The sequence below is a fragment of the Gymnogyps californianus genome, chromosome 2, assembly GCF_018139145.2.
Source record: "Gymnogyps californianus isolate 813 chromosome 2, ASM1813914v2, whole genome shotgun sequence".
NCBI lineage: Eukaryota > Metazoa > Chordata > Aves > Accipitriformes > Cathartidae > Gymnogyps > Gymnogyps californianus.
In genome coordinates this window covers 140,210,179-140,234,918 of record NC_059472.1, presented here as the reverse complement: position 1 = coordinate 140,234,918, position 24,740 = coordinate 140,210,179, and the positions used below count along the sequence as shown (strand labels likewise).

The window sequence follows — 24,740 nt, the reverse complement described above, 5'->3', positions numbered from 1 at the left end:
CTGCCAAAGCATCCCACTCACTCTCCAGCCCTGCTTCCTGATCGCACCTATGTGGGATATAAACAGGGAGTGACAACTGGAGGTAGAAGACCAAATCTGCCCTTCTTCAGTGTTTCACTCTGTGTTCAGTGCTTCCTCTGACCAGGATGTGGTGATTCTTCCATCAGTCTAGGAAAACCATACCTTGCTCGTATTTCTCAGCAAGGCCCCCAAGTGCTTCTCTGAAAAAAATCCAGGAATATAGTAATATAAAGGCAGGAGTATGAGCTACAGAAACTGTGAATCAGTTTGCTGGGCAGGGGCAGTAAGACCTTCTATAGTGTTTTGAGCTTCTTAAAAGAAGAAATTGAGCCATCTTTAGAAGTAGGTAGAAATTCCAAAAGAAAATTATAGTATTTCTAAAGAAATCTCGTGACTGAAATGCATAGTTAGTAGCATAGGAAGAAGTGCTGGCTTGCTTAAAGCATGTTTTAAATAAAAGGTGGAAAACTTGATTAACATTTAGCGATGAAGTCAGCAGTCTGAGGAAATACAGAACAAATGGCAAATACCTGTACAGGCTTCTCCACTGTTGCCATCCACACTGCATCCAGCTTGATGTGGGCGAGTGCAGCAGAAGGTATTAAACCTCAAGCAGTGGAAACCTGTAGGCACAACTCTCGCAAGAGTTGTGGAGTAAGAGGGGCTCCAGACTGGGAATTAAACTGGATGATGTAAAATGCAGAAGCAAGCATACACCAGCCTGGCCAGTAGGAACTGGGAAGAAAAGTGAGCTGGGGAACACCGTCCTCCCTGGTGCCACACTATAACCCAGTGTGCGTATTACCTTCTTTATAAAATCTTTCTTAAGCCAGTTCTGTAGTTTCAAGGCCTTACGTACCTTCTGATGTTTGTAAAGTTCATCCACTGCAAGCAGATATCTTATCATTAACTCATTTAAATTTACATTAGACATCAAGTAATACACATTTATATCAAACTCACTGAAAATAGTTCCTCAGCTAATATGCAGTGGTGAAGAGGAATGACATGCTTTCTGCTTTTTTTTCTTCAGAAAATAAAAAGGTCTTTTTCCATTAAGTGGAAAGGCAGGGTAGAAGAGAATAACTGAAGTCTAGCAGCACAGTCTGAATGTGTTGCACCTCTGCAGAGGACTTAGTTAAGGAGGATTAACCAAATAAACAGTTTACCTGTCAGTATAGCTTCCAGGCTATCTCCACAGACCCCGAAAGCTCTGCTGTTTGACTTTCTGATGCTCCTAAAAGTCAGGTGATGTCTGACTTCCCAAGTTCTTTTATTTTTTTTCTCCATGCACAGTATTAGACATTAAGATCGGTTCTCATTAAAACCGCCTGTGCCAATCATCAAACCTTTTTTCCTTTGCTTCCTTCTTGTATGCTCACCCGTGACGCTTTGACTTTGAAGGAAACCACAAAAATGTAATCACCATGTTATCTCCAGACTTGGTCTGCTCTCATAGCCCCTTTCCTTTCAGTCTCACCCTTGTCCCCTCCTCTATCTATAATAATTCCCACATGTTTATGCAAAAATATTGGACTTCCTTTTATTGTTGGCAATTAAAAGAGGCAACAGTTGCAGCATCTCTGCAAGAACAATCATTTCTAAAAGTGAACAGTTTTCTGCCTTGACTGTCTGCAACTTTTAGGATGCCAAAAACCAATCAGCGTAGTAATACTACAGTACTTAAATAAAACAAGGCTGTGAAGAGTGTAGGGATCATTTCCACACTCATTTCTTTCCCCCTGTTGCTATGGAACCTAAAAATGAAGCCTGTTCCCTTGCCCAAAAATGCAGTTTAGACTTGATTCAGTGACCTAATAATCATCTGACAGTGAGATGACACAACATGTACATAGGTCATAGCCCAGTGAAATGTCCATTGAGCCCCAGAGGCTCATCTGTGATTCAGCACTGAATCTGACTGCCAGAAGGAATTTAAAGACACATAAAGGAGCTATTATTCGTGTAACTCAATTTAGGGCACCTCAGATAGCCAGTGACATGGGGTGGCTAAAGCTGAAGAGCATAAACATCCCCCTTTCACTTTCCCGTTGCCATCCTTGAAGGTCTGGCTAGTCCTGGAAAAGGTGGAGCAGACTGCAAGTTGTGAGTTGTTATACAACTTACTATTGGGGTCTGGTATTGGGGTCTGTGGGATAATGATACCCTTCAGGGAGAATGCAGACAGGCTTTGCTGAGCCATCAGGGACGTACCTGTAACTAGCACCTCTGATTTATGGCATCTTGTAATAGTTCTGGGGATTGCTGTAGCTTTTAAAAGCTAGCATAATCTGAACTAAGTCAAGTCCTGTAAGTGTAGTATTAAAATAGGAACTATTGGATTATCCTAAATTATCCTAAGTATTAGAAAACAGATTTGGGAGAAACATGGTAGTCCAGAACTGGCAAAATTCCCATGGAGATCAATCAGTCTGAATAAAAACCAGGGCCTCTTTGACTCCATACAAATGGAGAACATGAAGGCTTACAAGAGTAGTAGAGCGTTATATACAGTGGAGGACTTACTCCGCACCACAAGAGGTATGCACAAGTAACCCCAAACAGCTGGTGTCCCAGGAAGGAGACCAATGAAGGAGGAAAGGTCAAGACCAGAGTAAAGCTGATTTGAGGAGTATTTGCCTCAAAATTCCCAGCAGCTTTTAGTTTCTGCTTATACTGTCTGCATCTTTTGGGTTGGCCTGGCTAACTGTCAGGGTCAGAAAGGAAAAGATGAGCCTGGATTCAGCAAAGTAGTAAGATGTCTCTCTCAAGGTAGAGAAGACTGGGCCTAGCAGCTAGGGTTTATAAAACAGTGAAAGAGCTCAGATCCTAACCTGAGTGGAAGTCCCACAAGCTATGCCCTGTCCTGGTTTCTTTTGCATCCCTCTGGTCAGTGTGACATCGTAACGCTTGCTTTAAATAAAGACAGCAGAGTTTCGCTTCCCTATGTGTTATCTATGCTGGAAGAGATGTCTTCCTTTGACACCATTTCGTAGGGTTTGGGGGGTTTTTTAATGAATAAAGGCTATTTATATAATATTTGGTCCCATAGGGGCCAGATTCATAGAATCACAGAATGGTTTGGGTTGGAAGGGACCTTAAAGATCATCTAGTTCCAACCCCCTGTTCCCTGGTTTGTTCAAGGGCCAGACACAAGAGCAGTCACTCTGCTCAGGACAGCTCTGGCTCGGCTCTTTCCAAGTGCCCGAGAGCCAGAGCTTGAGCCTAAACAAACACATCAGCTCGTTCGGAAAGTTTCTATGCCAAGGACTAATGAATCTGTCATATTTGCTGCACACCTAGAAAAATCAAATTAGCTTGAATCGACTTATAATACCGCACGACACTCATGGCTGTTGTTAATACAGTGTGAGCCAGAAGTACGGGCTTGGCTTATTGTCTTTAGAACAGAAGACAACGGAGTAGAAAGAAGGAAGGGGAGACAACAGAGTGTGTGGTGTCACCATATAGCTGTACTGCTGAAGGTACAGTCTAGGGAAGTACCTTTAGGTGGAGCTGACACCCACAGAAATTGTGCCAACGTGTAAAATGCTCCTTTCATGAAACAGGCAAAGCCAATAGCTTTTTCCATGGCTTTTCAGAAGTCAGATGCTAGTTAAAACCTGTGGATATGTATACATTCCTTTATATGGATAATTAGCTACTTTATGTGTGGCGCCTCCTGGATTAAAGAAAATTCTTCTATGCAAATAAGAAGTGAAATAGACTGGTCAAATTTATATGTGGAAAAAAAGACCTCTTTTGTATAAATACGTAGTATTTATTTCGGTGAGTTTCTTATTTCATAGACAAGTGCTAATTCCTAGACAGCTCCCATGTATTTAAAATGTTCACTCTGCATTGTTCTTTTAGACAATGCCCATAGACAAACACTGAGGATGATCAATAGATTTTGATGACATGCTTAAATAAATGAGACAAAACCACGTGTCCTGGAATTGGCTTTTTCACTTTTTCCACTAAATGCTCAAATCCTGTCCTATTGAAATCAATGGCAAAACTCCATCGATTCAGTAGGGCCACATTTGCACCTCAAACTCTCTTTTTCAGTAATAAGTAGATTTGGCCCAAGTTTGTCTGAAGATACTGCTTTAAACTATTTCTTCTGTTGTACTGAATAACAGAGTGGGTTGATATTTAAGAATGAAAGCTCATCAAGTTTAAATTTCAGTTGTTTTATAATAATAGCCATATGTTAGTTATAGATTGTGTAAGTCTGAAGTTTTGGTAATTTAAAACTGCTTTAAAGTGACCTTTACATGGTTCCACATTTCAACATTTTCTAAAAGTGGTTGGTATCGGTCCTTACTCATAAATCCTTACATTAAAAGAATCTGCAGGCCTGGGCCCTTAGTTAACAGGCTTACAGTAAGGAAGTCCTGCAAACATTTATATACGCACTTGACCTTACAAATCAAGTCTTCACAATGAAATCAACGTAACTGCTCTCAGTGGGCAAACTCAGACCAGGATGAAATGTCAGCTTCTAAGAAAGGCCACTCGCTCTTACTATTGAAGACAGGATGCTAGGCAAGAGGGACCTCCAGCCTGACCTGATGCAGTTGTTACGTTCTTCTCTAGTCAAACAGTGCAAGACAACAAGACACAGTATGGGAAAGGCTTCTTTTTTTTTTCCCCTGGAGGCTGGGAGCACTATGAAGGCTGTAGCTCAGCTCAGCTACCACTGCCTGGTGGTGCCATATGATTTCTCCCTGTTTTCGCAACCACACTGGAGTTGATCTTGCTTTTTGGTTGGGCTGCTCACATGGCTGCAATTTCTTATTTCCTTACAGTGCTCCACTCCCTATTTATCTCCATTCATTTCTGTGTCATCCCTTGCATGTCTGAGATCTTTCCCAAAAGCCGTATTCCTGTTGTCCAGATTTTCCCTCTGACTTCCGATCTGAGTATTTCCACTGTTATGGTAAAGGCAATACACACTGCATATCTGCTATGCTTTTCACCTCAAATACCAGGACTCTGAAAGTGTTTTTATTTTGCTAACAGGGAAACTGAGGCACATCAGCTAAAGCTATTTGCCAGAGACTATACAGCATGTGAACAGCAAGATACAGACTAGAACCAAATCTCCTGACCCTTCCTTCTAATGCCTTGGTCTTTAGGCAGGAATTGAAAAATGAACTGGCAGAACTAAAAAGAGCATTAAAAAAGTGTCACACTCAAAATAAGATCAAAACAAGTTTTGATATGTTGACAAAAAGGAAATGCTGATTGAAATCTGCCCTGGATTGATTGATATCTTAATAGTCCTCTTACTTCTGTAGACTTTTGTTATTTCTCCCATGACATTAAATGTTAAAATGCTATATGTGCAGCACATTTCCCATGAATAAGAAAAATACCAGACACCTAGCAGTTGCCCAGATTTCCTTTCCCTTTGGTATACTATTGTGTTCAATGCCCATTTTTCCAGCATTTAGACAGTTGATGTATTTGAGCCTAAATTAGATGTTTTCAGTGAAAATAAACAATACAGCAGATATAGACATTGTGGATCCATATGGCCCACTCTAAATACTGTTTCCCAGCTCACAGCTGTAAGGATTCACTTTGAAATTTCCTACAAAATACCTCTGCCTCTTCAAAAGCTTAGTCTTCATTTGGCCCTCAACCCTGCAAATGCTTTAGCACAGGCATGTAAGTAATTCCATTAACACATGTAAATAACTCCACTGGTACTGATAATATACTAAGCAGATACATATGTGTTTGGAGAACAAGACCTTGTTTAGGTAAGAAAATATTCTTGTAATTTTTTTCTTTTTCTTTTGCAAAACTCCAGCTTTGTATAAATGTTGTATAAATTTGAGGTAATAAGCTCAAGCTCTAATTTCATTTTATTGTCACACAAAACAAAATGTTTGCTATTCTTAGAAAATGCACAAAAACCATTAGGCCAGTTATGAAAATTTGGGACCTGATCCTGTAATCATTCAAAGTGTCTTTCATTAATTCAAGCAGAGGAAAAACTGGCCTATAGAATCAATCCCTTTGTATTTTCAGTATTTTTTCAAAAGACAAAGTTATGTAATTAAATCTCTGAATACTTTTTATACCTGTGATGAACAGAAATATTTCAAAATTATTTACAATACAGTACTGCAATAACAACACGCCATGTGAATACTCACAAATACGGCAGTATAGAGATACGCGTGTGCACACACACCCGTCCACGTGCTGAGCCGCAGCGCTTGCAGCCCCAACACCCGACGAAGCACCATGTAGCACAGGAGGACCAAAACCAAAACTGGCAAGGACCCAGCTGTAAATAGAGATTAAACCGACTACTTTATAGCTCTAAATTAATAACATACAGAAGAAAAGCAATGTAATAATTGCAATCAGTCACTCCACTTTTCGGAAAAATAATGCACGGCTACGTAATGCACTGAGGCGTTCCCGATATTGTTTCCTTTGTAAAATGAACAGAGGTGCATTCTGGAGGGACCTGACCGAGATGTTCTCTCGACATTTATAGAGGCACCCTACGCGACACTTTATTGCTCGCAGAAGTCTTCGTGAGAGGCGGCGTTGGGGCTGCGGGCGCTCGGCCCCGCCGTGCCCCGCTTGCCAGGGAGGCGGCAGGGCCGCCGCAGGCAGCTGGCGGGTGAGGGAGGGAGACCCTCAGAGAAGTCCCATTGTTTAGATTTCTGTCAGAAGCCATGAGAATACTTAATTTCTTTCATCTCTGGAGTTTTCATTATCATTCAAATTTCATTTTCCATTAATTGATCGGGGATTAGCGGAGCCATTATGCAAAAATTAGGCAAGCCAGATGCGATGAATAATTCATGACGGACAATTACACTTCATTCCTGGTGCACTGCCTAACTTCCCTCCGACTTCCCGCCTGCTGGAGATGGCAGCCTCCGCCGCCGGCCCAGCCGGGCACGGCGCCCCGGCAGCTCCGCGGGGCGCGGGCCGGCGGCGGGAAGCCGGGCCCTGCGGCGGCACGCGGGGCCGGGGGTGTGCGGGCGCTCGCCCCGCCCGCCGCTAGGTGGCAGCCGCCGCCCGCGGTGCGCGGAGGGCCGCGGAGGGCGCCGCGCGGCTCCCCGCCGATCTCACGATCCTTATCGGGTGCGACCGCAAGCGCCGTTGGCTCGGGCGGGCGCGGCGGTGCCTGCCGGCCTCCTGTCTCCCGCACCCCCCCTCCCGCCGCCGCCGCCGGGGTGCCGGCCGGGAGCGGGAGAGGCCGCGGGCGCTCCCCCCGCCCCGTCACCCGCGCGTCCCACACCCCTCACGCCGGGCATCTCATTTATCCCACCGGACAGTTGTTGCCCCATTAAAGCGCAGTCCCACCCTTCGCGAGAACCTTTCATCTGGGGAAGTTTTATGACACTTTGTAAATGTGCAAAGTTTTTAATTAGACTCGCCAGACAGCCCCAGGCAGCACTAGCGCCACGAAGTCTTCATGCTTCTCTCTGCTTTACAGCACAACAAGCCGCTCTACTCCTTTGAAGACAATGCCGACTATGTCTACGATGTCATGTGGTCGCCAGTGCATCCCGCGCTCTTCGCCTGCGTGGACGGGATGGGGCGCCTGGATCTGTGGAACCTGAATAACGACACCGAGGTGAGGCGGCGCGGCGGCCCGACGGCGGCCGGTGGCGGGAAGGCAAGGGCGGGCGGGCGGCGGCGAGGCGCCGGGCGAGACCTTAACCCTGTGAGGGCCGGCGGCGCGGCGCTGCCGAGCACCCCCCTCGCCCCCCCGCCGGGGGTCTGCGGGGGCGCCGGGTTCCCTCAGGGCGCGGGGAGCCCGGCGTCGGCCGCCGCCCGCGCCCCGGGGCGCGGCAGGGAGGGCAGGTCCCGCTGCCGGGGGCGCCTGACCGCCCCCCTCCCCCGCCCGCCTTCCCTCCCGCCTCCTTCCTCCCTCCCCCGCGGCGGGGCTGCTGCTCTCGGGTACCTGTCAGGGCTGGGGAGGGCCGACTCCAGCACCCCCGGCAGAAAGCCAACACAAATAAATAGCCGCGGTGCCGACTCGGGAAGGAGCCTCCCTCCCCTCTGTTATTTTAAGGTGTACTTTTAAACCGCGCCCGTTTTGTAGTTTTTTATTTTGCCCCCCCCCCCGTTTCTGGCACACCGCGCTTCACGTTTTCGATGCCTCCCCTCACTCAGGTGGTCACACCTTGGCAGCCCGGCCACAACTGCCACAGGCCTGCCAGCGCTCCCGCTTGCGGCGTGGACTGAAGTGCTGGGCAGCCCTTCGCCAGCCTCCCACGCTCCGGAGGTGCTTCGTGTTTGGGTGGGAGACTTCATTTTCCCTTGGCATTTATCCTCTGCTCCAAATCCTCTGGAGATCATAAGTTGCAAGCCCCCACACCAGTGCCTCCAGCGTGTCAGAAACCCAGTGTGCCCCTGCATCGTCCCTCGCCTCCCGCCCTTCTGAGTCGCTAGCTACTCCGCTTGAGTTTTTTAAGCATAGGGCACCTCTCCCACATGTTATTTGTGATTTTATACCCTCACCTTTTTTCTCCTTAAAATTTGCTGTGAAACTTAAAGGCACAAATGCAAATGAAAAATAACAAGTTTTCTTTCCATTGCTATTAACTAAATAGCGGGGACCATTGGGGAGGAAATGTCGCACCTTTGAATTTCGCTGACGAGAAAGGAGTGATCAGGTTTTTGCAAAGATTGAGAGTGGTAAATACTGTATTTTTAAAAAAGTAATTTTCTAAACGTGCTGAACACCCCTTTTTCCTCCTGTTATTTCACATTTTAAAAATTGCTGCAGATTTATATTGATACTGTTTTTTCTGGATTTGAGTTTCCCCCAGAAATGGTTTTGAGAAAACCTGTCGTGCTGCTTAAGGTCAGTCTTAGATAGCCAGCAATCAGAATCAAAATATTTTTCCACAACTGAATTCTTGTATATTTTTACTTAATACCATGTAAAATTAACAACAGACTGTAAACAAAAAAAGTCACGTATTAACTGACAGTTTCTCTTTAGTTCCACAAAAGAGAAGACGGAAGAGCAAGCGGCAGTATTTCCCCCCATACACCCTATTTTTTACAATTTTTTTTTTTTTTAAAGATTAGTTTGATCATTAATATGCCTTTCATGTAAACATGCTATACATCTCAGACAGAGTAAAATACGGGCGCAGTTTATGGCTTCCAGTGAGTGGTGCTTGCCATAAATAAGCATGGACAGGTAAGAGGAACCAGCACTGGGCACTGCATTGTCAAGGGGAGCAGTGAGGCCTTTTGAAGTGCTCTGAGCAGGAAGCAGCACAGCCTTTTTAATTAGAGCATATACAGCTGGAGGATATACAGGAGGAGTCTCCTCAGAATTTATTTTGGGAAGGGAGGGACATATCCTTCAGGTGTTCTCATTAATGCAGGCTTAAACACAGAGCATAAAACCCAGCATTTTAAGAAGAAAAAAAAAATAACCCTTTCCCCCCAAATACCAGGGCTGAAATCCTGCTCTGCTTGAAATCAACTGATGTTTTGCCATTTATCTCAATGAGACCATAATTTCTTTCCAAAAAATTAGTATGGACCGCTTGATCCCATTCCCATCAATAATAAGGCTGTACGTAGAAAACTGCTGATGTATTTTCAGTGTGTTTACATATAAATACATAGGAACATCAGAAAAAAAATTAATTTCAAGCTTGATCCTGCTTTTCTTCTGCATGCAAGGCCGCCCCTGATTTCAAAAACGATTTCCATTCTGAAAGGTCAAAATCAGCTCTCATGTAAGGATCATACTGGAATTATTTCTGTGGTATCCGACCTTTGTATTTTTATGAGAATCGAATTTGGGTCTCTGGAAACAGAAATACCATTTGGTTTCCTTACTGAGCACTGATGAAACAAATTAAAAAATCTGTATAAATGATAAACTGGCAGATTCTGAATAGATGTGAGGTTTTGTTATGCGGGAGAAGCAGCAAAAGTACCACTGAAAGAGAGAATTGTAAGCAGTTCTTTTAAACATCGTAACTGAAAGTGATCGTTGTTTGCTTTTACCCTCTATCTGGTAGGTCATAATTAGCTTATAATTTTCAAGATTTCTGTAATTGATTACGCTGTTTAAGTCCGCACTGCTATTTGCTAAGAAGAAGTCCTTGTCAGCACTTTCCCCTTTCTAATAAGAAATCTTGAAACACCTATTTTTTAGGTCATTATTACTTTTAGATGTCAGATAAGTGATGTCAAAGTATTGGTGAAGACAGTAGAAAATGACAGGTATATTAATGTGTTTAACTGCTAGCTATTGATAAAAATCTCTGTCTAAGAACTAGATATGATTGTTATGAATGAGACCTGGTTTTGTTTAATTTGGGAAATAAACCACATTATTATTTAGGTATTATTTTGTAAACCAATTAAGAAAATACCTGGTTTTAGTTACAATATGCAACCTTCAAATTTTTGAACTGTAAGACAGTTTCCACTAGTGTTACTCCCCATATTTATTAAAAACATTTCTCCTGAGAGCTAGATGCTTTCTGATCAAAATAACTAAAATCATTTGACTGTACTATGGATTTAATCAATCTAATAATTCTCAAAATCTCAGTGTAAAGTAACAAGGGTATTTGTATGCTTCATGTTGATCTGTGGATACCAGAAATTGTTTTTGTAATAGCAATGAAAGTCATTATGTTTTATTTTATATTTGATAACTGAATATAAAAAACCTTAAAAAGCAAAAAATCCTTACCCACTCCTTCATTCTTTTGCAAACTGAGTATTATTTTTATAGATCAGTACAGTGAGGTTTGCAGATACTTTCAGAATACCAAATGCCTATTTCTTACCTATGTGTCCATAACATTTCTTTTTTAATCAAGATTGGAGAAGGTCTCTAGGTTATTGATGAGTCTTATTTATCGATGAACTGATATTAAACTGACTTACAAAATGGCTTATTTCTGCTGTATTATATCCCATTCAAATATTTGTTGGGGTTTTTTGCATGCCGTACCTTAGCTTTGAAAGTGTGAAGATGGTGTCTATTTCTAGAAACAGATAACAGATGTATTTGCAAGCAGGTTTTGACACTACGTAAGCAATAAAAGTAAAAAAATAAAAGGTATATTCTTATCATGCAGGTTTTTCTGACTGCATGTTTCTTAATCTGTTACCTGTTAAAATCTCATTTCAAAATTGTTAAAAATCTGACAAGCACCAACTTCAGAGAATTTATAAAGTATTTCAAATGTGATTTTAAAAACATAATGCTACCATTATAAAATAAACTCTTATCTTTGAAATCTAAAATAGGCATGTGTAATTTAACCTATCACTACTGAGAGCAGACAAATCTATTTTAAGATACCATGGTTTGACTATATTTCTGTCCGTATCACTGGAGAAAAGGCTTTTTATTTAGATTTTTTAAAGACTGTTTCATTATTGCTTTTTATTTTGTTAGATAGCTTTGTGGAATAGTAACAGGATTTTACAAAACCATTGGGTTTTGAAAAAAAGCATGGGTTGTGTCTTGCGTCTGCGGCATGCATGCTGCTTATTTTTATGTGGAACACTGAAAGAATGCTGTATTAACAAAAAAAAACACCAGCTCTAGAGTTATGTATTTCAGCATTCTGAAAGATTTTGTGAAAATTCAGTGCCTTAAATATACACTGTGTATATTTGTATATGAAACAAATATCTTTGATCTACAGTTTTCTGAGAAACATAGCTGGTTAGTGAATTAGTCCTCTAAAATGTGGCATTTAGTTGTTGTTTGAAGGAGCCCATTTCCAAATGTTATGAAATTAATTTTGGCTGGAATTAAAATAGCTTTTTTTTTTTTTTTTTAAGAAATCAGTGATCACAGGAGTAAAACTTGCTTGTTTTCTACTGTGATTTTATCATGGATCAATAACCCCATGTCAGATTTAGGCCACTGACTCTCGCCCACTAAGCAGTAACAGACTTGGGAAGAGGAGTTAGAGCGTGCCAGCTTTTTTGGGTAATACTGCCTTGGACAGGACCTAGGCCTTGCACAATGGGGAGATGAGTCCAGTAGCTTATTTGCATTTGAATGACTTCTTAAGGGGGGGGGGGGGGAGGGTGGTATCTGCTTTCTGATTGCTATCCAGCATTATTTCTACATCATTCTGCAAACAAAATCCTCTTGCATTTCACATGTGGGGCTCAGGACGTTACCGTGAAGCCCTTTGCGGAAGTGACCCTTCAGCTTGGCAGGCTCGTTGTGCTCAAGGTGCCAGTTTGGTTTTGCAGCCTTGTGTCAGGGTCGGTGAGGAGGAGGAGGAGCAGGGAGTCTCCAGGGGGAGAAGGGCAAGGCGAGCAGCCCTGCTTCCCAGTCCTTGTCCTGCTGCTGGCGTGGCTGCACACATACTGCAGCTGTAAGGAGAGTCTCAGGAAGTCTGCAGAGGTTCAGCTTCCTACCATCACTCATCTTGTGTGACACAAAGAAGGCGTTAGAGCTGAGGAGAAGGAGATTTGCATGGGAGCTATACAATGTTTGTTTTAAAATTATTTTTCTCCTGGATCTTTGGACTTATCTCACAACTACAATGTAAAGCTACAGCCAGAGAACTGAGATGAAGTCAGCAAAATAATGTTTTTGTTAATCTTGTCAGTTTGTCAATGTTCAGACCAAGCTTTAATACCACCTTCAAGCGTGCTTTCTTCCTGCTTCTGCTCCATTGTGCCAACAATTAGGACAGAGGGAGTACCTGTCACTCCTCCAGAGGTAGCCCGGGCTCTGGTTCCTGTCCAACTACCTCTTCTTGCCTGGACTGCTCTCTAATTCCATGTCCATTTGTAGATTCCAGGACACCCCCTTGTCCCCATCTCACCATGTGACCAAGACCTGTTCCCACAGATAGATCTGGTGGAGGAGGTGCTTTTGCAGCTATCCTATCCCATTTGCCCTGACCTAAAAAGCATTAAAGCTAAAAAGCCCTGTTTGGAAGACCGTCATGCCAAGCTCCAGGCTCCTTGCTCAGGCAGGTTCTCCTATTAAAGGCAGCTGGGTGGAGTATTAGCAGACTTGCAGGTTACCGTCATTTGTCTTATGAGGTGACCTAAATCAACGGAGTGATCTACCTATCTGGGACAAACACCCACACAGTTCCTTCCTCCTGCAGCATCTTTTGATGCCCTCATTCCAGCGTAGATTGCAAATACTTCTAAGATCGTGTTCATTGCTTTATTCATCCCACGCATTAACCAGAATCTTTATGTATTCTTGTGGATCACCTGTTAAGTTGGTTGACTTGGGGCGGGGAGGGGGGTTGGAAATTAGACAGCATCCAGGTGTATTTAAAGCAGAAGAAATCTCCTGGGGATGTAAAAGAGAATTGTGGGAATATATTGTAGGAGTTCCTAAATGTCAGCTCAGCTGTTCTCACTTCTGCCATGTCCTCGCTCTGAAGTGATTAGCTCAGGACTTTTCTGACGTAATACCTAAGTTTCGACCTCTGCATCTAGCCACAGAGGTGAGTATGGATTTAAAGGATGTGTCAGCATGAATACAGGGATGTGTCTGCCAACTATCAGGTTATCTGGGCCCGAGTCAGAGGCCAGAAGCCAGGGCAGGACTGAAACCAAGTCCTACCCTCAGTTGGTTCTTGGTCATAAGTCAGTGACTTTTGAGAAGGAAGCAGATGTGGTTTCGCATGTCTCTGAGGTTAAGGGGGGAAAAACTGTTTCATTTACTGCCCTTTACTGTGGAAAAGTCTTCCCTGCTCATTCCAAGCAATCTCTTACTCTTTCCTCTTTTTAGCACATGTGATCGAAGAAACAATGAACTTCTTTTTTCTCCCCCTGATGAGGGTTGTATGTTACTTCCAGCAATGCCAAGGGACTTGTGACTCACCCAGCTAAGCAGGACATTCAAAACTGACACCTGGCTTCGCAGGCAGCGTGATTTTATTGTCCTTCCTGTTCCTATTGTTTCAACAGGTTCCCACAGCCAGCGTCACCATAGAAGGCGCTTCTGCCCTCAACCGTGTCCGCTGGGCCCAGGCTGGGAAGGAGGTAGCAGTTGGTGATTCAGAAGGCCGCATATGGATCTATGATGTTGGAGAGGTATTATTATTGTTTGGTTTTTGTTTGTTTTTTTTCAAAGCTTGGCTCCTGGAGAATGCCACATCCAAGTTTGAGAAAAGATCATGTATCATAACACATGAGTAGGACACCTCCAAAGAATAAGCCAGATTTCTTTCAGTGCAGTCCCTGTTGATTTTGGGTTGCCAACAGTCATAAAGCTACCTTGCAAAAGAGTTAACTAGTTAAAGTCTCAGAAGTATTTTTTGAAAGTTTTCAGTGTTTTTAAAACTTTTTTTTTTAATGGTTCTATGGGTACAGTTGGAAAAAGTTACAAAGGAACATAAAGAGGAAAACAGAGATGAAAAAAGAAGCTGTGTTGTTCTGAAGTTGGTCCTGAAGGGTTCACCTTTTATACTCCAGTATCTCTTATTTCGTGACTGGCTTAATGCTGTAGATTTTTCTCAGCATGACATGTACAGAATACATCTGTTCTTTTAATACTGAATAATGCTGAATATGTCTGAATATGTGCAAAACTACTAACAGGAGGAAATGAGAGGTGTCATTGTGGAGGATGGTAGGTGCATGTGTGATAAAGAGTATGTAGGTGCTGAGAAATAGCAGGATGCATATTCTGTGTCTAAGGCTGCTCTCAATTCACCTGGCTACATCTTATAAAAACCATCTAAACTGCAGTGTGTTTGGCACTGATGGAATCTACCTCTTTGTTGATGAATACGGTATAAAGTGTTCTGTCGGCATTACAATCCCTTGGAACAGTTAAGGGTGGATCTCTGAGCAATCAGCTTTTATGTAGAAAATTTGTTTTCCATCATTATCTGTGATAGGATACTGAGATATCCATCTCTACACAGTAGGGAAACATTATAGAATACATACAGAATTATCTGTAACTCTCATAAAGTGATTTTATGGCCCATAGCAAAATTGCTTGTGCATGACTCATATTTTTGGATTGCAGTCACTTGTGCAGGAGTTGCCTTTCCTCACAAATATTTGCTGAAACTTCTTGCCATATTGTTAGCATAATTTCTAAATTGTCTAAGGTTACTGCGTTCGGATTTCCACTATGACACTGGCAGGTCAGGCTGTTTTTATTTATTTTTCATTTTTGCATGACCGTTCCAAAAAGGTGGGGTTTCTGTCTTCCAAGTGATACGACAGGCTATGGAAATGTCTTTGATGACAGTGCAGTCTGATCTTGTCTGGGAGTCTAGACGGGCTGTAGAAATGTCTCTTTTTGCATATCATACACCAAATCATTCATAGGATTGTTTATCCCTGCAAGCTCACCCAGGAGAAAATAGATTTAGTGTTCTATGCAGAAGAAGTAATATTTAAGTTTTTGGCCTTTCCTCTGTATAATCAGACTTCAACTTGCAAAATGAGTCACAGTGATACACTCAGATGAAAGACAGGCTTCTGTTACTTGAAAAGGAAAAAGAAAAGAGAGTAATTCAACAGTGTTTATTTGTGTGAGTCCAGATCAGTGTTATATAAAGTGTTCTGCTTCATGGATGTTACATGCCCTGCCCGTGGAGAGCCCCAGCGTCTCCAGCTTAGCACCCCAGCGTCTCCAGCTTAGCTCCATACACACTTACGCAAACAGATGGATGTCCATCCACATGGCTGCTGACAGGTCATGGGCCGTTGCCACCCCTCCTCCTCTTCCGTAATGAATGAAGGAGCTCATTAATTTGTTGCCTGGTTCATTTTGGCAGTTATCAGTCTCTGCAGTAATTCCTGTACCAAATTTAGGAGAGGTGGTCTGGGCTGCAACATCTTCAGATACTACCAGGGCTACTGTGTTGTTAGTGGCTTTTTCTGGTTCAAAAAAGAAGGGTGCTCATATATTCTCCAGCACAACTTTTCTCACTATAAAGCCTTAAGTGAGATGCAGAAATACTTTGCAGATTAAAAGCCTGGAACTGAGGGCTTGTACAGTGAATAACAGCCTCTTCAGTCATTAACCCTCTGTGCCGTCCATAAAGAGCTCTCTGATGAGTTACTCTGTGCTTAGCTGTCGTCAGGCATGACGCATGGGGGATTTACAGCATGCACATGCACTTTTGGAAGTGTCTGGCAGAAATATGGCAGCCTTTAAGGCTCTCTCTTTACTTCAGTGTGCAGACACCGGCCAGTTCCTTGGCTCAGCTGGGGTCCTCCTCTGACTGTCCTTTTTGTATGGGTTTGATTCTGGGATATGACGGGGCTGGTCTGACAGTTTAAGAGTGGCAGTCCTTCCCCTGCCAGCCAGCCGTCCCTAGCCATATCCCTCACTGCCCAGTTTTTGTGCTGGTAGCAGTGCTTGTCACCACCCACATTGTGGGGAGGGAGATAGATCAGCAGAGTAGTATTGATTTATTTATTTTCTTGTTTTGTTTTCTTTGGGGTATTTTTCTCCATGAACTGACTCAGTGTGAGAGTAGATGAGTGAGCATGTGGCTGGGGGCAAGGGGCTGGGAGCTGGACCGTACAGCACCTGGCTTTCATGTTTGACCCAGCACTATTGCAAAGCCTGACACTAAGCTGCAACAGTTGACCTTCTGGCAATAGCACTCTACCCATCTCCTACAGCATCAACTTCTGAAAAGGCTGGAAGAACTCATCCCTGCCTGACTGATAATTCAGTAGCATCCACTTATTTGAAGGTGCATCTCTGATTTGGAAAGATGGGTGTGATTACTTACATTAGAAAGTCAGCAGGCCACTTTACAAAGACCCTAAATATATTCACCAAAAACATTAATGCTCCACTTACACTGCACCATCTTTTCTCATGACTGTTCCAAATATCACGTTAGATCAGCTGTAAATTCATAAAACATTGGTTCCATCAGAAAAAATTGTGATTCTGTTTGTATTATAATAAAGCATAATGTCTTTGAATTTCGCATTACTATATAAGCAATTTTTCTTACCTGTTTGAACAGATGGAATTGACTCTGAATTTTGATCAGAGCAGAAAACATCAAGATATCAAATCATTAAGGAAAATATTTAAGTGATAGGAATTTTTACTTTGGTAGATTCATCACAGTTTTAAGGAACTATTCTAGAGAAAGTAAAGTTTACTGCTGCTATTAACCCATATGGTGTAAAGAGAAAACATTATGTGGCCTAAGTGAAAACATGAGACACGAGGCCTAACCTTGCATCCTTTGTGAAGGCAAGGAGTGTGAGATCAGGGCTGCTTGTGTAAGAATTTAGGCTTTGACCCTTTTTGATATGTTATCTAGTCATAGTCTTTATGGCACAATAAACAGCAGAAACATGAAGAACGTGGCAGGGTCCATGACCAGGGAGTTAAAAATAATGGTGACATTTTCAGTTAAGCTATATAATGTTATCTCCTTAGAGTATGTACTTTTAGTTGTTTGATTTCAGCATCGTGTCTGAAAATAACTGAACACATTTATTTTCACAGTGAGGGGTCTATTTTCTCCTCAATGCGTGTGCTTTATGCCCATTAGCATTAATGGGAGTTATACCCACACTTCCAGGGGAGAGGAGACTTAAGTAGTCCATATAGATGTGCTCTTGTGGATCAGTAACCACTGATTTAAAGAATGTGAATTCTAAAATGAAATAAACACCCAAAGAAACACACAAAAATCTGATTGTTTCAGTGTGATGGGATCTTAAACCTATGTAACTTAACCAGAGAATATAACCAGTCATTGTAAATACACTTTAGTCTTTGTAAGATCTAAATATTCAAACCTTTGCTGGTCTAGTAGTTGAGATATTATTGTGATAGTATGTACAACATATTTTAGCTTCTGTGGTCTTATGGCTTATTTACTGGGCAGCAAGTTTTCTGTATGGTAGAAGTTGATTTTAACAGAACATGGACCACTGACTATAGATTTATTCACATGTCCAGATGATTGATAGTTAGACCTAACTGCATGTCTCTTTTGTAGATGTATTTTCTAGAAAGCTTGCTCCCATTGTGCATGCTTCAGTGATGTTACACAGTTGCCGCTGTCATAAATATTCTCTAACAACCACGTTTGTTGCTTACCTGGCGTATTGAGAATGCTCTTTGCACCTTTGGTTGTGAAAGAAGCAGCTTCTCATCCACCTTCCATTATTTCTTTTTTTTTTTTTTTTCCATTAATCTCTTCCAGGTCATATTCTGCTTGCACTGTGAATAAATAGATAGAAACTGTAAATCAATGATTTATTATTTGATTGTAATAAAATACAAAGTAAGTTTGCAGCACAGGATTGGAGAGTTTGAAACTGTAATCACAAGGAGCTTATTACTGTACATTATTTTGTTAAACTAGTTACAGGACAAACTATTGCATCTGTTTGGCCGTCTTTCAGACAGTTGATTCTAGTCATGCTTTTAAAGGGCAACTAGTATGACAAGTGGAACTGGAGAAAAGTAAGAAAAGGTCTTTCCCTAGACCATCCAGGAAAGCTGGCTCTGCCAAAGAAAGCAGTTACCTGGGATTCTTTACACAGTTATTACCTCTGTCCTCGCTTCCTTGCAGTGAAATCAGAATCATATTGATGTTTATGTGACTTTGTTAGGTTTCAGAATTAATATCTCCTTAAGCCCTTTCAGGGCTTCTGCGTTAGGTTGTTTGTGTACTTCCCCATTTGCTCCGTGATGGATGTTAATCCCGTATTTCATTTTCAAGTACATGACCAGTGAGGGAGGAACTGGCAATTGGATGTGGATGAAGTGGTACATCCCACTGGTGGAATATCCCACTGGTGCCTATAAAATAATTTCCTTTGATTTCAGCAGCCTTTAACAGCTGCTCTGAGATTCTTAGGGTTCTAGACAGAGAGAAACGCGTATTTGTGACCAACTCTCACATTTCAGCATGGCTGTCAAGTCATTTATTTTTCTGGGTAGAGTGGGGAAGGGTTGGTACTTTGTACTCCTATCTTGAGATCCCTGTGTTTCACTATAGATTTGATACGGAAAACATATCCAGCATCTCTCTCATGCAGTTAAAAACTGCTGTAGCCCAGAGAGAGAAATATGAAACTAGATTTTGTGCCATGTAGTTATCTAGGTAGATTTTCCAGTAGGTTTACTTTTGCCATCATAAAGCTCCTGTAGAGCATATATTGAGTTAGGAAATGTTTTTGCCACGAAAGTGGAGTTGAGACTCGCCATAAAATATTTTATTTTAAAATCTGTGTTGAGTTACAAGTATTCTTGGAACACAGATAAATGGCTCACACACACATCATGAAGGCAAATTTGAGCAATAATAAGGGGTTGTGCTTACAACCATTTTTTCTTCAAAAGCGTTCAAAGATCAAGTAAGATACAGTAGTTACAACAACACGCACAATCCAGGCATAAAGGATAATTAAATGGATTGTGAGGCAGTGCCTGAATTTCACCATTGATATTTTTGCTTGGGAGGTTAGAACGCTGGCCTCGGAGAATTTTAAAAGCATGTTTTAACAGAGCAGAATCTCTTAAGAGTTGTTGGAAAATGTAAAGAGCTAAGGTTTTGATTTGCTCCTCCTCCACCCCCAGTTTTATAATGTTCAGCCTTGAGAGACTTTTAAAACTGGAAGCTCTTAGAGATGACCAAAAAAAAAAAAAAAAAAAAGAGAATGACAGCATACTAGGAACTCCAGCTTTTTACTTGAATAATATCTGAAATATTGAACAGAATATCTTCGTCCCTTCTCATTTGAATTTTGCCAGTATTCACAAAGGGATTTTTGAAGTAGGTTAAATAAGAACTCCCTAATGAAAAAAATGCACTAGTTTGAAATCAGTCAATTTAATTACTGTGTTTTATGAAGGCCATTACCCATTGCTGATTACTAGGGTGATAAAATCTTTAAGCTTTGGTAGCCTCCATAGGGGGTGAGCCGATCTAAGTAGAGCAAAGTCCAGTCATTATCACCCTAAATACTTGTGTTTCTCATTACAATATTCATTACTTTAGGTTACTGTGAATGCTTTGAGGTCTTTATGTAAGCACTGGTTTATTCTCCTGTAGAAAAATAATGTTGTTATGTTGATAAGTTAAAACCAAGCATTTATATACTTTTACAGTTTAAAACGAGGCTTGGCTACATCCAGACATAGAAATGCATACATTTATGCCTGCAAGTACCCCTGTACACTCCTATTCATGGCTGTGTGCTTGTCAGTACGGTTGTACTTGTCTGATAAGAAATGGAAAAGGATATGAGTTACCTTGTTCTTTCAGTCTGTTTTGGTACTTAAATAAGCTGGAATGTAGGCTTGTGTTCCTAATAACAATCTGTATTAGGTACGTACTTTTTCAAGAGGGAAAACTGAGCCATGATCTAACTAATCTGACTTACCCAAGGCTGGTTGCTGAGGGTTGGAGCTGTTTATCTCCAGTGCCAGTCTAGGGCCTTGCGCTTCCCTTTCCCTGCCACCTCTTGCACATCATGCGGCATCACTGCCTCTCTGCCCTTCTCAGTCACCTTCGTTGTGGCCTTCTGACTTACAAAACAGCTTCATAAAACCAATGTTATTTCAAAGATGACCTCAAAATCTTTTCCCCTCTTGTTTAAAAATGTGTATTTTTAAAAAAAACGCTTGAAACATATCAGGGAGGGACATGGATCTGGGCTACTGGGAGAGGAGAGTAGCTTGTAGAAGGAGGCTGAAGAACTTGGTGTGACTAGCCAAGGAAGTCTGAGCCTGGTGGCGATATAGATGATTCATGTACTTACAGAGATAGGAGTGCTTGGGGCCAGAGAGGGAGAACTAGTGAAGCTGAGGACATGCTGCCACCAGCACATGTGGCTGCAAGCTGGCCATGTATTCGAGTCAAAAATTGGAATATTTTTAACTATCAGAAGGCTGAAGTTCCAGAGCGGGTAGGGACAGTGGGACAAACAGCCTCTCAAAGTGGAGCCTGTCAACAGGATTTTGTGATGTGCTTGTGTGTGGTGCAGCAGTGGGTTGCACCTGGCGTACAGGGTCACTCTCCTGCCTATGCCATGATGTACGCTTGATCTTGGTAACGACAGAGTTTCTTCTGTTTCACTGTATATATAAATGAACATGAAATTCCACTTTATTACTTGTTAAAACTAAAGGAGGAAGTACCAGATTTTTAATGAAGATACCCTTTCTCTCATTTGTTGATTAGATAGTGGAATTAAATGGACATTAGTGAAAACAGACAGAAAGGTGGGGGTGGAGGGTTAAATAGTAATCCTAAAAATTCAATTGATTCTTTATCCTTACCTTCCAGTTGCTTATGATGAAATATTTCAGTAGTTCTCCAGAGATAGCTTACTAACTCCCAGGAGAATTTCATGGGGTAAAAAGACATGAGTTTCCAATATGATACAAATATCTTTTATACGAATTCCTCAACTCCTCATCATATGAAATAAAAAGTTTAAGAAAACCAGTCAACCAACCAACAAAAATCTGGCTCCAGTCCTTTTTATTCGTTTGCCCACTACTTTTAAAGCCAACGTGTTTCCTTTTCCCTTGCAAAGGCCCAGATCCTCCCCCTGCAGAGAGGATCAGAGAGAACAAGCCACATGTGACAGGAGTTAATCATGTAGCTTAATGCACTATTAGAAGGCACTCAGATAATGAAGTGATGAGAGCGGCAGAAGAGAAGCTGTAAGAGATCATTCCCTTTCTGTACAGTAAAGCCTGCAGGAGGGGGACAAGGGAGAGCTGTATGTGACAATCTTCCTGCCAGTATTTTCCTGCTGAGCTGGGAAACACTGTAAAGGGCAAGAGAGAAAGGAGAAAGGCAGGCTCCAGATCGGACATACCAGTCCATCCACTGTATGTTTAGTGCATCGGTACTACTGGTGGCTTCACTACTAGCTCCTCAGTTACTGCTTCTCCTGAAGACCTTTCAGGAGGCTTAGTGGAAAAGATTATCTGGGTCCAGGCTTTCCATGGTAGTTGTGGAAGCTGAGCGAGTGCTTTAGCTGGTCTGCCCTATCCTGATCGTGCATCCTGGAACACCGGTGGGGGACAGAGCTGAAGTCAATGCATGTTAATAGCATCACGGAGTATGTATTTTAAATATCTGGTTAGTCTGTTGGGTAGTATTTTCTCTGAAGGGTTTTACCCCCTTTCTGATTTAAAAGAAGTGTTACTGAAAAATGTTCATAGCTTTAAGTAACAGAGAGTATGGAAGGGGAAAAGAACCAAATGCAAAACTTAGTTTAAGCTCAGTTTGTGTGCAGCAATTTGCAAATTTCATTGAAATTCATGTGTTACCATTGTGGTGTTAAAACACTTCTGAAACAAGAGCTGCTTTGTATAATTAATTTTCTTCATGATGCTTCTGTGGTTTCAACCTGTCACATCCAGTAGCAGTTTTCATTTTGAGAATCCTTAAAGACTGTTTTCAGTCTTTTTTTATGGTTTGCAAAATGGTCTGTATTTTGAACATGAAAAAATATTTAATTCATGACTTGGAAAGTAATGGTTAAGCCTAAAATATCAACTGAGGATAACTCTGGGCCTTAATACATCCTATTCGGTGGCTAAAATTCCATATTGAGTGTTTAATTTAAATGTGAAATGTATCCTCCAGTGCCTAGAGTGATGGAAAAGTCTGTCTGAAATGAAAAAAAAAAACCAAACCTGCTATTTCATGGATGAGCTTTTGCAGATAATGGAATATGTGCAAAATCTCAGGGAAGGCAGCAACTCTCCTGCAAACCAGAATCTTTGAGGAGTTCATAAGCTACTTTTGGTGAGAGTCCATTTGCCAACTGGGAGCCAGAAAGCTGTGGGAAAAGTCCTTTACAGTTCTTGTTCTGCCAGATTTCCTGGCATGAATCATGGCGTGGACATGGCTGACTTGGTTTGGAAAGGAAGCAAGCTGAGCTGAAGACACCATGATTTATTTCTTCCCTGAGGCAATAGTCCCTCACTCAGCTGAACTTCCAGGGAGGCACCTTTGCCAGTGCAGCTACCCCACAGGCTGAAGCTCTAGTATTTCAGGTAAAAATGATGGGACAGTTCTTCCAATCAATGTAGTTGTCAGTAAAAAAAAATGTATATATTGGAAAGAATAATAGGTTGTAGGCTCCTTACCTTCTAGTTTTGATCCATTTGGTATTTTTAGGCTTTGTAGTGCGATGATGAGAACTGATAACATAATTTGGTAGAGGAGGAATTCTTCTGATCCCTTAGCTCCAAGCATTAAATGTCCTGAAACTCATGCAAAAAATTACAGGAGTTTTCAATGACTTTGAGAAATGGCAATCAAAGCAGGACTGAGATCCCCATGGGAGACGAATAGCAGGCAGCATGCCTCACTGTTTTTCTTAGTCAACCTGTAAATTGATGGCATTACAGACGTGGTGGAGAAGTAGGAACTGCAAGAACTTCGCTGCTTAGGGCACCACCTCTTTTGAAGCAAAATTGTTAGCTTTTCTGAAGCATAGCAGGTGCTCTTTCTGCTCCCATAGCTGATTAATTGTATTAAATCTCTTTTGTTTCCAAGGGCTTAAACAGGCCAATAGTCTCTGCCATTGAAAGTATCACTTGAGGAGACCTGTAGGAGAGGATCCCCACAACATGACTGGTGAAAGCACTCTGGTGTGCTTATGAACAGGCTATAAGCTTATAGTTTAATGTTTGTATTTTAAAAATAAGAGGTGATCTAAGGAAACAAAAGTAATCTAAATTTCAACTTTCAGTCATCTCTTTCAAGATGACTGGTGATTACTCAATATTTTATCCTCTGTAGTCGATATCAAGTGCAGCATTTTGATACATTAATTGAGGGAAGCATAATCTGTTTGATAGCTTGGACGTCATTCTTTCTGGTTTATTCAGGAGAGCCTGAGCCAACTCTGATATTATAGGTGGAACTGTAGCATTGTCTACAATTAAAGATACTTTCCACTTCCTTGTTTTCTTTTCCATATGCCCTATCAAGTTTTAATCCTTCAGGGTGAAGTTTTCCATAATTGGTGTTTGCTTCCAGCACAGGTTTTGTTGTTCCTTACCTTTTTTTTTTTTTTTTTTAAAGATTAAAGACAGTATCATAACGCAAAATGAATAACATGCTCAAATTGAGGGAGTTAGCCTTAACTCTGACATTTCCTATCTTTGAAGTGTTACAGTCTGCAGTTTTAATGTTCTGTTAACATGCATTTGGTGTCATGTACGTGTAATTTATGGACTACATTTTAGTCTGTTCTCCTGGTAGACTGGCATCGAGATGACTGCTGCAGACAAAGAGGACTAAGTTTAGAAAAGAATTAGTGGGCATTCAAATGCTTGAGTTCCTATGTAGGCCCTTTATACAGTGTATCTTTGCACATTACATATAAATTATTAAAATAACACCATTGTTTCCTTGGTATTCAAAACATAATTTACCATCAACTGTGTAACAATTCAGCAGCTACTGTTCTCCTTAGGAGAAAAAGTCGAAGATTGCTGAAAATGGATTCAGTTTCTGTTTAAGATTAAGCTTTTTTTTTGTCATATAAGCTAATATTTTGTCTTCTTTTTACTATGGCAGCACTAGTTAAATCAGACCCTGCTGGTGAATTGCAAAGAAATAAATCACAACAGACATTAATCTAGATGAGGGCTAAGTAATTAACTTCATAGAAGGGTGGTGTATACTGTGTCTGTGACACTAGACTGACTGCTGTGCATAGAATAAATGCAGTATTTAGGCTGCCTATGGTATTCCACCCCT

At 41.6% G+C, this 24,740-nt stretch overlaps 1 protein-coding gene across 1 annotated transcript in view; it reads left to right on the top strand.

The window, feature by feature from the left end:
- DYNC1I1 (dynein cytoplasmic 1 intermediate chain 1) overlaps window positions 1-24,740 on the top strand; it is a 194,600-nt gene that overhangs the window by 160,780 nt on the left and 9,080 nt on the right. The window contains exons 15-16 of the mRNA XM_050890826.1: window positions 7,499-7,639; window positions 13,960-14,085. Of these exons, the coding sequence (XP_050746783.1) occupies window positions 7,499-7,639; window positions 13,960-14,085 (267 nt within the window). The remainder of the gene's footprint in view (window positions 1-7,498; window positions 7,640-13,959; window positions 14,086-24,740) is intronic.